This window comes from Ahaetulla prasina, chromosome 7 (genome assembly GCF_028640845.1).
Source record: "Ahaetulla prasina isolate Xishuangbanna chromosome 7, ASM2864084v1, whole genome shotgun sequence".
Classification (NCBI taxonomy): domain Eukaryota; kingdom Metazoa; phylum Chordata; class Lepidosauria; order Squamata; family Colubridae; genus Ahaetulla; species Ahaetulla prasina.
Genome location: NC_080545.1, coordinates 54,306,249 through 54,322,037, shown reverse-complemented (window position 1 = coordinate 54,322,037; position 15,789 = coordinate 54,306,249). Strand labels below are relative to the sequence as shown.

At 33.0% G+C, this 15,789-nt stretch overlaps 1 protein-coding gene across 1 annotated transcript in view; it reads right to left on the bottom strand.

The window, feature by feature from the left end:
• Positions 1–2,720: 2,720 nt before the first annotated feature.
• Positions 2,721–15,789, bottom strand: part of PTPRQ (protein tyrosine phosphatase receptor type Q) — a 122,179-nt gene continuing 109,110 nt past the window's right edge. Inside the window, exons 49-58 of the mRNA XM_058191656.1 lie at positions 14,713–14,739; positions 14,026–14,107; positions 12,814–12,904; positions 10,801–10,877; positions 8,307–8,441; positions 8,070–8,195; positions 6,974–7,122; positions 6,331–6,466; positions 4,251–4,371; positions 2,721–3,040 (exon numbers count right to left, since the gene is read on the bottom strand). Of these exons, the coding sequence (XP_058047639.1) occupies positions 3,003–3,040; positions 4,251–4,371; positions 6,331–6,466; positions 6,974–7,122; positions 8,070–8,195; positions 8,307–8,441; positions 10,801–10,877; positions 12,814–12,904; positions 14,026–14,107; positions 14,713–14,739 (982 nt within the window). The 3' untranslated portion in view covers positions 2,721–3,002. The remainder of the gene's footprint in view (positions 3,041–4,250; positions 4,372–6,330; positions 6,467–6,973; positions 7,123–8,069; positions 8,196–8,306; positions 8,442–10,800; positions 10,878–12,813; positions 12,905–14,025; positions 14,108–14,712; positions 14,740–15,789) is intronic.

Sequence of the window (15,789 nt, the reverse complement as noted above, 5' to 3'; positions counted from 1 at the left end):
GCTATTCCAGAGGCGTAAAACATACTCCTGAATTAAACTTGTCATCCCTTTTCCAGAAATGAATGACATCTTTTTGAAGTCTCTTTCTGTGAATGCATGGTAATTTGTGGAATCTGGCTATAATTTTGAAACCATGTAGAATTATTATTGCTATGGGTGGTCACACAGTCATCCAGATGTTTAGACTGGATTTGGCATTTTTGCCCACTTATTGACTCTTTCCTTAGGACCTGGGCTAAGCAGACATTGTTTAACATTAAATGAGCATCGCAGGATGTAAACTGTTCCAAGTAAAGTTGCTTTTTGCAATTGACTGATAGTGATTTTGTCAATGCTAATGGTCTTCAAATCGTGTTTCAGATGTTTTGGGATTGTACCCAAGCTGCCCAGACAGTTTTGGTACTCTGCTTTTTTTTACCACAGTTATTCTACTTCTATTTGCAGGTCTTTGTGTTTTGTGATTTTTCTCCATTCCATTTTCTTTTCTTCTGCTGTCAGGTACTGTAATGTCCATTATCCAGAGTTTTTGGTCTTTATCAACAATTGATAAGGCTGGGGTTTTATGTGGCAGGTGCATGTCTGTTTGAATTCTAAAGTTCCAGAGCACCTTAGTTTCTTCATTTTCTATTACTGTTATTGCTACTTGTTTGATTAATGCGATGTGGCTTTCAAAGATCACTCAGGCTCAGAACATAGGTCGGTAGTTATTCCCAAAACCATATTGTACTTCTTAATGCCCATTAATAGTCTGTCTTGCCTATCCAATAGATTTTCAGAAGCAATTTAGAGTAGCTAGTTTTATCTTTTTAAATGCTTTATTTTATTTTATTTTTTTTATTCAAAAAGTTTTACAAAAAAATTTTTCCCCCCCCTTTCCCCCCAACCCCTCTCCCTTCACAAACCCCCTTCCCGCTCCCCCCCTGGCTTCCCGGAACAAACACAAGGTATAGTTAAAAATAAAACAAACATATGCTAAAAAAAATTTTTTCCCCCAAAACTATTATACCAATTCTCCCTCTCTAGCTCTGACTTCCTCCTTACATAACCAAAATCCTTCAAAAAATTAACAATAAACAGTAATAAAATATATAGATCAGTAGAACAAATTAATCCTAAAATATTTAAAACAAGCTAAAGCATAAAAGTCCAATCCAGTTCAGAGAATATCTCCCTTATAGCTTCTATAACCATATAATTTTCCCCCCAAGTCTTTCTTACATAAGATCTTTCGAGAATATTCTATTTAAAATTCAATACAACAGATTATAAAATTTCAAGACAGAGAAATTACAATATCTATTCAACTTTAGTCCTTCCTCGTCAAAATCCAGTATAAATCCAAATATCTAGTCTTTTATGATGGTTATAAAACATATAATCAACCCATTTCTTCCAAATCTTCCTTACGTATTGTCTTTCAGAAACGCTAAAAAAATTTCCTGTTAATATTTCAAAAAAAAAAAAATTCTTTCAAAAATGATACTTTTGTCTCTTGCCATTTTTGATGCATTAGTCTCTGTCTTTCCTTCATTACTCCTTTTGAAAAGTCAGTCACAATATTTCCTAATAGTTCCTTATGTCCAAGAATCCACGAGTTACTGCCGTATATTCCCTCAATCCGAAAAGAGAACTCTTGGAAAGCATTAACCCTGTGAATTTTTCCATTTCGGGAGACAGCCTCCTGTAGCACAAATTCAGGCTTTTCATCCAAACTTTTTAAAAAAGGCTTCTTTACATCCATTCCATATTCCAAGTCCTGATTACTTTGGTTAATTTCCTCCAAACTCTCATCCAAAACGCCCCCACTTTTTTCCAATTTGTATTGTTGAGTAATTAAATACATTCTTTCTGTATAATCCTGTATAAAGTCACGAATCCATTCTTCTGAAAAAACCTTCATGGCAAAGTTCTTGCTGAAAATCCCCTTATAAAATACTTAAACAAACTAAAATAATCCAACAATCCACAGTCCAGTACAATAAGATAAAATCTCCATTCAGTTTCACTTTCTCAACAAGTAAACGCCATTTTATTTCATTGTGTTGATTGTAGATGAGAGAAAAAAATTTTTTTTTAAAGAAAAAATAGAAGTCAGATTTAATACTTGCAATTTAAATGACTGATCTCCTGTGTTTTATTCCGTCTGCTTATAAATATCCATAACAATCAATTGAAGCAGAAGTGGTCGCTCTCTTCTCTGTCTGCTTAAAGCAGAAACACGCTGGGGCTGGAGCTTTGCAGAAGGAATTCCAGGGAACTTTCCCTTTCGAGTTCCCCAAACGGGGCCTCTAGAGAGAGCTCTACCTTTCCTTCTTCTTGCTCTTTCCCTTCCCCTTACCGGGGAAGGTACTTTCAGCCGTTGATTCCGCCGGCTTTTACAGAATCCCAGCGCGGGCGCCCTTAGGGCGTCCTTCGGAGAGAGCGGAGCCACCAGAAGCCTTTTTAAATGCTTTATGACTTGGTGCCTAGTTACTTACAGACTTTCTTTTCCAACCAGAGTTGATCCATATGATATGTAATACTGGTATAAACTATAACTGGTACCTCTTTTTTATGAAATGTATGTAATTTATAGTATATCTTTGATTACATTACTCATTAGCACTGAAAAATATAATTATGATGGCAGTTTATCATGGATTACAATATATTATTAGTTATTGTTAGAAAAAAGTGGAGAAATAATATAAATGAACACCCACTGAGCATCTCTTGCAATGTGTATTTTATTGTAATGTATATTGCTGGGTTGTTCTTATTGTGTACAGTTTTATTATACTAATCAGATTTTATTCGGTATAAAATTATAATTTAATAATTTATATTATTTATGAAGGCACATGGAATATAAAACAACTATTATAATTTTATTTTGCTACAAAAATATTTTTGTTTATAATCATTTGTATGATGGGGATATATTTTGGCCCCTATTGTGAAACAACAGCAACATGAACACAAGTGTATATTTCCTGAAATGGAATGCATTTTCATTTGTGTATTTACATAGTAGTTTCTTCCCACTCTAATTCCACATCACCTGAAAAAGAAAGAGAATACTGGTTAACCTTCTACATATTAATCTTAAATTGTACATATAGGTTTAGTATGTATTTAAAATATATTACATGGATTTCTTATGCTTCCATTATCAGTGGAAGAATAAGCTACTTATTGGTTGTTGTTTTTAAACAATCATCATGGTAATTTTGTTAATTGTTCTTTTCAACTTGTAGTTTATATACTGACTAACACAAACACACACACACACATATACACATTTTATACTCTACATACAATATACGCTATATTGTATTAAATATTTCTTTTTTTATAATATATATATTATGTAATATATAAGTTCTTTTCAACCTGTAGTTTATATACTGACTAACACAAACACACACACACACATATACACATTTTATACTCTACATACAATATACACTATATTGTATTAAAACAAAAATATGTGTAAGTACTTAGTGATATAAAGGCATGTAAGAACCATTTTGTGTTTTGAGTAAAAATACAAGAAATGAAGCAAAGAGGAAAAATAGGGTGATAATCTGAAAAATGAGGTTGGCAGAACTAAGGCAAGAATTGTATCCAATAGATCACCAATAAGATAAAAGGGCAAAATCATAGACCCCAATGGCAAAGTATTTTTATTAGATCTGGAAGCTGACAGGATACAACTGGGGACAATTCCATGAACAGGGCAATGAAATAATTTATTATCTTTACAGTAGAAACCTGGATACTGATGAATTATAACATGGCCAAAAATTATCAGCTCATAAAGTTGTCACTTAAAGAAATTTACTAGAAGGACTTTTGCTCCCAGTTTTGTGAAGGAAGAAAATACGATACAATAAGGTAATAGACTGTCTATTGTGGAAAAGATACAGAGAGCAAGAACAAAAGAATGTGACTGAATTAAAATACAAAGCCAGGGAATACTATTTTATTAATGAATAAAAAGAGGACTAGGCTGAAAGATATGAAAGTTCTGAATAAGAAAGTACTTCTGGCTGACATCAACAATTAGGTTAAGAAGAAAACTATAGAATTTCATGAGTTTAGTCATTGTGCAAAGTTGGTGCCTTTGACTTTATCCAAAAAGTTAAAAACAAAAACATCAAATAAAGTAATATAAATAATGCTTCTCATAATTTTCAAATGTACCACAAATAAATGCACTACCTTTTTTTAAAATATTTTTTTTTTGATAAAATACTTTTATATACCTTCCATTGCATCCAAAGAATCCATCTTTTGCAAAACTGAATAGTTAACAAAACATATAGGCTGGTTGTTCTTGATTGTCAGCAAATCTAGAACACACTGGTGTAAAAATATGTACTGTGCCTAAAAAGCGTGAAATTTAAAAATGGTTAAGCTTTATTCAGAGATATTTTGGTGCTAACCTGAACTTGTTTTGAGGCAATTTTTGAATTTAATACGCAGATTACTTTTAGAAAAAGCCACATTCTTATAACAAATCCATATTTTGGGGCTCTTCTGGAGCTCATTCTAGTTAGATAGGATTCTATCACAATTATTGCAGCTGTTTCAAAGGATATATGTTGAAGAAGGATACAGGATGAGGATGGGATAGGATGAGGGAACCATGTTTTTATCACAGTGGTAAGTTCACATATGAATAAGATAATGTCTCAGAGTCTCACAGAAATTAATCTTGGAGAAATTTTTATTTTGGTTTTTGAAATTCTGAGGAACATTCCTCTAGGTATACTATAATAACAGTGTCTTCCCAGTTTGAATTTCCAGGTGAATAAAAATAAAACTATGCCAAACCCATTAAACCTTAAGGAGGTACTCATGGCAAGATCCTGATTTGCTGCCAATAGTAGGGTTAATCTAAAAGAGAAAGGACATTTTCCTTTGAAGAGCTGCTTTAAGATGATTGGACCTGATTTGAGATACAAGAAGCAGTGCTACGTTTTAATATATTTTAATATATATTAATATAATATATTTTAACATAACACATCCTTTTGGATCCCAAATTTTGCAACATGGGTTTAGTATGGTTTGGCATAGTGCAAACTATGAATCCAGGAAAAGGATTTTCTTGGATTCACCAAACAAGCACCATCAAACAAAGAATGAGACTTTAGTTAAATCAAGGCACCTTTATTGACTGGAACAGGGGTCTCCAACCTTAGTAACTTTAAGACTTGTGGACTCCAACTCCCAGAGTTCCTCAGCCAGCTTTGCTGGCTGAGGAACTCTGGGAGTTGAAGTCCACAAGTCTTAAAGTTGTCAAGGTTGGAGTCCCCTGGGCTAGAACATTCCTCAGACTGGAAAGGTCATCAGTTTCCTACTTATTTTCACAGTGGTGGCTTCCGATTGGCTTACAGGTTCAGAAAATCTGATGCTTATTATTTTAGGGCTGAAGCAAAGTTTCTCATCTTTCTAATTAATATGTTTGCTCCAGAGATATATTTTCTAAAGGTAATGCACTTTGCATGAGGAACAATCCTCAAGCAACATATTCTATGATATGCTGAATGCGAAGAACATACAACTTTGACAAAGGATTATTTTGAGTGTTGTTTCTGACATTCGGACAAGTTGGGAGGAAAGTTTATATATACTGTATTTCAGTCAATCATTCCTGCCTCTATCTATATTAAGTGCTGGCTTTAACAATAAATGGTTGCTTTTATTCTCAGTGCTCTCCTACCATCGCACACATTTGTGTCGGAAATCCCTAAAGCACTTCCAGATTGAAAGGATTAGTTGATAACATCACCGTTACCCAGGGGATGTCCAACTGGGGGCTCCTTTCATGTCCCTGTTAATGTGCCCACCAAATATTTCATCTATTTGTGTTTGCACACTTTCAAACTCCTAGATAGGCAGGAGCTGGACAGACTGATGGAAGTTCACCCAGTCCCACAGCACCACTTGGGTCTTAAATACAGGCTTGCTAATTGTCAACCCAGTGTTCTAACTATGTGAGCTACTGTGCTCCTTCCCCTACCATAACAACACCATTACCATCACTAGTTGTTGTTACCATTATTTCAGCAACATGGACCTTTTTTTGCTTTTCTTATTTCACTGTATTAAAAATATTAAGACTTTCAAAGATGGATACAAATAGAAACAAATATCTATTCCTCAGTGACATTCTGGGTTTCAAATAAAATTGATATATGTACATAAGTTTACATCATAATATTTCTCTCCCATGCTAAGGAAGTAAGGGAGAAGGAGGAGAAAAACAAGTTACTTATACTCTGAGAAATCACCTGCAATCTGAGAACTGAACCACTGCATGTATCTTAAATATCTTACCAGATTCTGTACCATGCACATCCTTTCACTTCTTAGTTCAGCTACAAGTCCATAGACATCCACAAAATCATGGTCATTTATATGCTGTATTAAATGGTCAAGAGCAATGTAAACTCCTGTTCTTCCAACTCCAGCACTATAAGAAGTAGAGGTGAAACACACATGGAAATATCTGGCACTTTTAATGGAAAAAATCATGACGACAATGAACCAGATTACAGTTTGACTGAATATTATGACAAAATAATTATTCTTAGGTAAGTATAATATTGGAGATACATCACTTCTCATCATGTAAATGCTTTGTATTATCTATAATATCTAATCAAAGCAGAAGGGACTTTTTAAAAACCTAAATACAATTCTAGATTTATGGTAAATGTTATATTCTAGATTAAGATTTTTACTATAATGGTAGCTACAGTATTATACCTAATTCACTATGCATTTATTATCAATCTGGGATTTATGCACTTGAAACCTTGAACTCTTGAATATGTCTGTTGCTGTATATTAAATAGGTTTCACCACAAATTTCAATGTTCTTAATCTATACAGAGATTGTGTGCTCCATCCATTGCTTCTGTTCTAATAAACAAATCCCATTATTTAACATGATGGGATCTGTTAAAAATCTGCTTACCTGCAGTGAACAATTATGGGTGTGTTGTCATGTGATCGGCTGCCTCGGACCAGCTTTGCAAAGTGGACTAATGATGCACTTGTTTCAGGTACTCCATGTTCAGGCCAGGCAGTAAAGTTACACTGACGTACCATCATACAATCCCCATGCTGTTAAGATACGCAAAGAAAAGTACTTTTTTTTAGAGTTAGAGGAGTATTTAGTTACCCTTTAAGAGGCCATTCATATTGGGATAAACTACAATTAGATTTTTTGGGTGGCACTTTATTAAGATATTTGTTATCTAAGAAGATAGGTATCTAAGACGTATCGTACACCTAAATGTCTAAATTGTTTACAACAGCCTGATAAGCAGTTCAACCAGTAATTATTACTAGGAATGGAACATTAATTTTGTGCCTCATTGTCTTAATTTTGTTACTAGGGCAAACTGCAGTTGACGCGATTAAGAATTTAAGAACCAATGACATCATAGAATCACTGGGAATATTACAGAAATGAAGCCACCTAGTTTACTGATTCTTAAATATCAGATTTCTGAATATTTTTCATAAGGTTATTGTCAATTGAACTGACATGTTGGGCATTATAAACCATCTGTAAAAGTCACAGCCAATATAATTCAGCATAATTTGAAATCACATTACTAAGTGATATTTTAATTTAATGGACATTTTCCCCTTCATTATAACCCTCTGTGCCTGGGTAATGCTAGTGAACGTTTTCTCTCTTTTTTGATTTATAACTTTCCTGCCAAAAATTAAAATATTATAGTGATGAATATACTTTCATAACTTGTTCTTTGGATTTCATTTTCCCAGAAAATAAACACTTATAATATTTTTTCCATAATTTATTGTTGTTATACTATAGTACAACAGCAGGATAAGGCAAAAGAATATCTAAATATTCTTTTCTAACTTTACAGAAAATAATCTGATGACATCAAAAAATTGGGAATCATAAAAGCCAAGATATATTAATCAAGAAATTTAAACAATGATCCCAAAATAAGACGTGTTGTCAGACATTACAGCTGCAGACAGATTACAATTTTCACAGAATATATGGAAGTTTAAATAAAACCTATTCTTACCTTTTCAATTTTTAGATCCCTGATAGTCCAGTCTATTTGAGTATCTTCCACTAATTTAGTAATCACTATATCTCCAAATACGGTAACTGGAATATTATCTTCAGGCCAATATTGATGGCATCTTATCTGCAGTCAGGGGGCAATATGATGGCTTATAAAATCATACCATTATTTTAATGAATATATAATAATAGTGAATCTTCAAATACATTCATAACCCATATATTGGTAACTTACCCGCCCTTTTTCATAACACTGAGTTAGCATAACAACAGTTTTCGCTCTTGTTTCCCATACCATTCTCCAGAAATCTCCCACTGTGCCTGGTAATGGTCCTTGAGTAGCAATAAATTCATTTGGACATAAATAGCCCTAAGGTAAAAATGAAACTTAGTACATATTGCTAAAGAAAAAAAGAGGAAAGATCATATTCAGCTATACAGTCCGTAAAATATTTAACATGTTTTCTTTCATGTAGACATTCAAAGTTACCCTTCCTGAATACAATACATATTTCTAATAGCTATTAATTAACTGGTCTACATTCCTTGGATTTCTATATATGTGGTTTAGAAAATGGTGATGATTAGACATTAAAAACCTAAAATCTCAGGACCGCAGTGGCTCACGAGTTTAGAATGCTGCACTGCCAATCAGCAGGCTCATGTTGAAAACCTGTTGCTGCCGTGGGGTGGGGTGAGGTCTCATCACACACTCCAGCTCCATTTGCCACTTCGGCATTCCCCCAGGCAACGATGATGTCATTGGCAAATCCTTTTCTACAGAAGCATGTTGGTGCTTCCAACACAACCCCACCCCCCAAAATCTGTAACATATTGTAAAATGTCTCTTTTCAAATGTTATATTCTATTATAGATTTCTTTCCTTAATGGGATTTTTCAAAACTATATTTCTACAAAACTTACATATAAAATCACCACGATAAAATATTAGAGATGTAACATTTCTTGAAATTTTGTAACAATGGGGAAAAATCAGTTTATCAACTGGAGAAAACTGAACTTTCGGTAAAAAATGAAATATATGTAATACTTAATTTTTAACATCTTTTTCTGATATAAACTCACTTTGATAGAAAATGTATTACATATACTATAGTTTGGCTTGGTTGTAAAATATGCCTGCTGTATAACATTGAGTAATTTATTAGGTAATAACTATAAAATTATTGATTGTATTTGATATTAAATGTTCTCCCATTTCTTTTAAGTGGAGCTACAAACTATTACATGTAACAGAATGCAGAATTTTTTAAAACAATCAAATGGCAAGCAGATCAAGCTCGAAAACAGAAGAAATAATCACAATTGCTGTAAAACAAAACAAAACTGATATCTTAAATTTTACCTTCTGCTACATCAAAGAAATTTAGAAAACTATGATTTTAGCAAAAAGATTGGTGGAATTGCTACATTGACAAATCAGTTTATTTCTTAATTTGATATGTTTTCAAATATATAGCATTTCCTTTTACACATTATAACCTTTAAAAGTAAATATTCAATATTCCATGAAGCTTCCCCCCCCCTCCACCTCTCACCTCCCAACTCCCGCAAAACACAGGCACACAGACTGGGGGATTGTTCCTGATTCTTCACATCTTGCTTTGTGTATAAGGTTTGCACCTTGATAAGCTACATTAGTGACTGGCATCTATTTTGTACAGCATGTTATTTAAAACAGTGGCTTTCAACAACAAACAACAAACAATGCAAACAAATATTTTGCATCCATAAGTTGAATTCATCGAGTAGTAAAGATTAATATATCTTTTTTTGCTCTCTGTTTCACAATTGTAAAACAAGTAGCTCACAGATAGTTATGAACCACTTGACCTATAACTAACTAGAGGTTTTTACTTGAGATGTAGCTCCCAAATTCTTAAAATATTGCATTGGTTAAGGACACAGCATAACAGCTAGTCCAATCCAGTAGATTTCAGTTCTAAATTGTAAGACACTAATGGTACCTAGTTAGTTAATAAACATCTGCAAGCAAAGAATTAAGCTCAAGGAGCACCAAAAACTCTATAGTTCAACCCTCAGGCACATACTTTCTCTTTTGTTGCAGAAAAATTGATGCTAAAAATACAACATATGTTAGAAATTAAAATTTAGAAATCTGTTATTTAGTTCTTTTGAATTACTTGCAATCCAAAATCAACAATACATTTTTTGGAACTAAGAAAAAGATAAATATTAGGCATTTCTCTACACACATAGTAATGAATCTTACAAAGAAAACAAATTCCACAGTATATCACACTACGATTATCTTTCTCCTGCATGCATCCAGAGTGGTCTGCTGCCAGCTTAAAGTGAAGTATTTGGCTTCCAAGAGCTTAAAATATACCAGACAAATAGTCTAGGTGTTTAGCTGAAATATGATAATCATACTTAAAAGCAGAAGAAAGTAAAATGTTTTATGAACTGATGGAACAGGCAATCACGGAACATTTTCTTGAAAACTAAAATATACAATTATAGTATATTTCAAGGTATTCAATAAGCTGTTTTTGTTTTGCATATGAACTGAATGAATAAAATAAAAATCTGATGATGATGATTAAAGTTAGTCTGTAACTGTATTGCAGGACAGGGAGAGAGTAAAAGGAAATTCATGCATTTTTCCATAAAAATATGTTTCTTTCTAAATCACAAAGTGGCATGGAAAAGAATGTAGTTACAATTTAAAATGGTTATAAACTTACAGATACATAGCTGGCATTAATATAATCAGATCCTGGTACACAAGCATCTGGCATTAGCTTCACTCGATTATTATTATCTGTGCAAAAGAAATTAAATCAAAGCATCTTTCCAAAGTTTCAATGGATGTATATATGGATAGATAGGCAGACAGTGATAGATATGGATAGATGGACAGACAGTGTATCTATGTACATGTATACATGCACATACAGATAAACCATTTTAGGAAATATGACATTTAATGATATGCTAACATCATACTTGAAACAATTTACCATCTCTTTACATACATGCATATATAATATCTATTTTTTTTCTTTCAGTTTTATTTTTAACCATTAAAACCATTGCTGAGTTTAACAGAATCAAGCAATATACCCATTAACAATAATAATCTGGCTTTTTGAATAAGTTTCTTAATGGTTTTTTAATCTGTATATATATGTTTTTAAATAAATAAATAAATAAATAAACAAAAAAGACTTTTAGATAAATATTTTAATTTACAACTTTTGTCTCTTCAAGAGACTTTTGTCTTTTCAAGGAATAAGATCTCTCCCTCCCTCCCTCCCTCCCTCCCTCTCTCTATATCTATCTATCTATCTATCTATCTATCTATCTATCTATCTATCTATCTATCTATCTATCTATCTATCTATGCCTGTGGGAAGGAAAATTGAATTCTCTGCTGGTTTTTCCATCTCAAGTTAAATCTATATATGTCTCTATGTCCTTATGTAGTTCTCCTGAATACATTCAAAATTGAGTATGTTATTTGTTTCCAACAGAACATATCCTGAATATTAACAAATATTACTATGAAGCATCCTGGAATGGCAAAAATAATAGAATTATACAAAGCTTCAATTAGAAAAAGATTCAATCAAATAACCTACTTGAATCTATTCAATTATTGGATTAAAGCAGGTATCTGAATCTAACTCATGATTCATTGAGCTGATCTGCTTGGATACAGATACTTTTATTTAATGTAATCGTAAACAAAATTAATTCAAACTGATTTTAAATAGTTAAATTGCAAAATCAAATTGAATCTTGGCTGGATGCATATGTTAATAAATAATGCAATAGAAGAATAGAGTTTTGAGTATATGTCCAAAAAGAGATAAACTCTGAGTATGCATTCTGCTACTGCTTTAGGCATATTAGCTCAGGTCAACTTGAGCACAGAATATTTCCTGAACTAGTAGCAGATAGTAGGAGCAGCTGTTCTCAACACTTAATAGCACAGAATGTGGCTACATTAACCGAAGAATGCATTGTCCCCATCTCACATCACAGCTAATGCTTAAAATAATAATAGCATTTCTTTTCTTAATAAGTGAAAAATGAAGCAGTGTTGACTATAGAGGGAGACAGACTCCTGACTCCTGTGATAAAATCTATCCTGGATTTCTAAATTGCTATATATTTACTCTGATCTTTCCTGGATCAGCTACAGACCACATTTACAAGTATCTTAAGAAAGCATCATCATGTTCCAAAGAAAAAGTGAGCATACCCAGAGATGGATCCAGCACTTTTAGATAACTTTATTTTACTCCAGAGTACACAGCCCAAGAAGAATAATTAAGATGGATTATATTACAAAGCTAAGAAACCACGAGGCTGTATTATTTCCTGCCCTGTAACTGCAGAGTACAATCTGCTGCTTCAGATCTCTCTACTAATCCACAGACTCTCTGCCTGCCTAATCTGAGAAAGTCCCAAGGGAGGACTTCCTTTATGATATCCTCCCTTTACTTGAGATATAATAGACTGTTGCAGAGATTATGGTACAATGGAAGACAAAATATATTTACACATCTCTCACCTACTTCATAACAAAAATAAAATTCTGGGATTTCCACATAAATATTTTTCTTTAGGAAATAAGTAAAGAAATGGCTTTATTCATCATATTGTATAATCAAAAAAGATACAAACAATTTTGACCTGGCAGTATTTAAAAATTAATTTCAAAAAATATAATTAGTAAAACAATTACGTACATGGTTTGATGTTTGGAAAACGATTTTTAGATTTGTTCCAAGGAAGATCAGCATCAGTTAATGCAAGATCTGGAAGAAACTTTGGGAGTTCCTATAAAATAATATATATGTTGCTATGACATTTAGGTTACTCATGTTTTCAGCAAAAAAAAAAAAGCACACAGGAAGTATAATAGCACGAACACTTCCAATTAAAACTGTGCCAAAATGTAGTTTCCTTTTTCACAATGATTTTCATTTGTATCAAGAGACTCCAGACCTTTTACCTCATTTTTAGGCTGATTTAGAATTAGCAAATCCTTTATTAAGTGATAGTAGAGGACGTAGTTGTAGTTTCTTATTATATTTCCTTCTGCAGTTTTCAAGCTGCATGCATTTCTTGATCTAAATCGATTTTCAAATTTCAGTTCCTCTGATATTTAATTGAAGCACAAAGTCAAGGAGTCTACAAGCTGCTTGAGGGAAAATTATGGATGGATATGGGTGAGAGAACAGCCTCATAAAATATGCATTATGAACCATAAAACTGGAAAGAAGGAAGGAAGGAAGGAAGGAAGGAAGGAAGGAAGGAAGGAAGGAAGGAAGGAAGAATGGAGGGAGGGAGGGAGGGAGGGAAGGAAGGAGGGATGGAATTTTTTTAAATAAACTGTATGGGATTTGGAAGAAATTTTCAGCACAGCACTTCTTGCAATATAATTAATGTCCTGCCAGTCTAGCTCAGCAGTGGTCAACCAATTGCTACAAGGCTTTAGTCTCCCAGCAGATCTTTAGAAGGAATCCCACTGCCTTCAAGGACAATAGACTTTGATCCACAAGACTTCATTTATGCTTATGCTGGAGTATGATATACTAAAGATTTTACTTGAATCATTTTTGCTGCATACTGTGAATATATTCAGAGAAAGTTAGGAAGTCAGATAAAAATGGAATATTTCCTAAGAGAATATAGAATGAATAACTTGTATATATTTTTTTTGTTTGAATGCAAGTAGCAGTAAGGGAAAGTTTTCTCTAGCAGGAATAAGGAGTATGAGTGTATGAACTCTTCTGATCAAATGGAATGAGAAGTAATATGTATATAACACTGCTTTCCATATGAAAATATCAAATGTGACCAAATTATTTATTGAATACTAATGATCAAAGTACAGCAAATGTGACACATGAAACAAGTGGAGACTTTGCATGTTGTGACAACTGTTGGTAACATACCAAAAATTCCTCCTGAAACTTGATGTTGTTATTTGTGCAAAGATCTTCAACATGCTGCAGGAAACATTTCTTGCCTATTGGCCTTGAAATAAAAGAGGAAAATTGATCATTTGGGATTTAAAATAAAGACATTTCTATTGGAAAGTTAACCTATCATTTTTATGCACATAAAACAATTAAAAAAAATACTTAGTTTGCATCTGGAACATTTTTGAAATAACAAAATTCTATCTTAAATTTTATATTATTTATTTGACAGCCTGCAACTGTTGTCTACAAAGTGTTTTACAAATGTGATTATTCCCAAAGGCAATCTTTTGATATTTATGCACATTTGTAAAATCACCCTTCAGTTCAAATCCAGCAGATAATGCTTCTTTTGTCACACAGAAACCATTTTATACAATGCAGGGCTTTAGATACATAAAATATAGCGGTGACTTCATTCCCATAATGACATGGTTTTTAAACCCCTAGGAGTTAAATATCCCTATATTACTTGCCAAGCTAAAACACAGACATGCAGGCTTCACCCCAGAGAGAGAGAAAGTATTTCTCCAGTTACCATGCAATTGGTCATGCTTTTATGATTTATACACAGCTTGGAACTTTTTCTAATGAGTATACCAATATATATCACACATTTCAATTCATCAGACTAGACACAGTATAAAAAACACAACTTACCTGATGGATTTTCTATAACTAAGTAACCTGTAACAGAGATTGTGTTAAATAAGAAGCTGTAAGTTGTGAGTTAAGCAACTTTTTGCAGTCTAAATTGATTCTGGACTCACCAAAGTTAGAAGTAAAGAGTCAAACAACATTAAATATTTTTGAATGATTCACTTTTTAGAAGTTCTTTAAATTTCAATTTTATGAGAACAGTGCCAATATAAATTATTTTAAATTCTTTTTGCAAGACAAGTCTTGCAAGTCTTAAGAAATATAGGAAGGCCACTATAGGTGGAAGAGGCAGTTAATGTCAACTGTCTTGGCTTTTGTGAATGGTATAGTGTGGTATGTGAGGTTATTTAGCCTCAACCAGCCCCAAACTATCCCTATCCCTATTGCAGGTGGGGTAAATTTTTCACAATTTAGTTACTCCTTTCTAACCAAGTTATATGTCATTCAGAAGAGTTTCTAAATTCTATACTTTCTTAACCTCTATGCTTCAGTAAAGGGATTCCAGTATGATGTCTCAGTTTTTAAAGGGTCAATGTTTGCTATATTTAAAATAGGATGTGGTACTTTCTTGTACTACTTAGGTATGTGATAATATGTTGGTAGACTTTTCTTGAATTGGTGACCTCCTGATGTGTGGGATTGCAACTCACAGATTCCAACACATTTAGAGAGCACTAGCTTGGTGTCAGTTACATTGATGTTTATTAACATTTTAAACAAATACAATGGTTCTTTGGTTTTCAACTGCTTTGAAATTCATCGAATTTCATTTTGACATGAAAATTACTCATTGTTTGGTACTCAATGCACATGCTAAAACTTGTCGGTGTCAGCTGCCTTGTGATTCACTACATTATTCTGTATGGGAAAAATATGTTTGGCACTCATTGTGCCTCTGGGAACCAATTAACGAAGAGTACTGAGGTACCACTATAAACAGCATATAGAATGAAAAGGAAAGCATAAAAGACATATTAGCAATGTAATAGTGGCCATTTTGCGAAAATTATATTCACAAATTGTAATGCTTGAGAATTTCCTTACATAACTAGTAATTTAATAATTAAGCAACCTTGA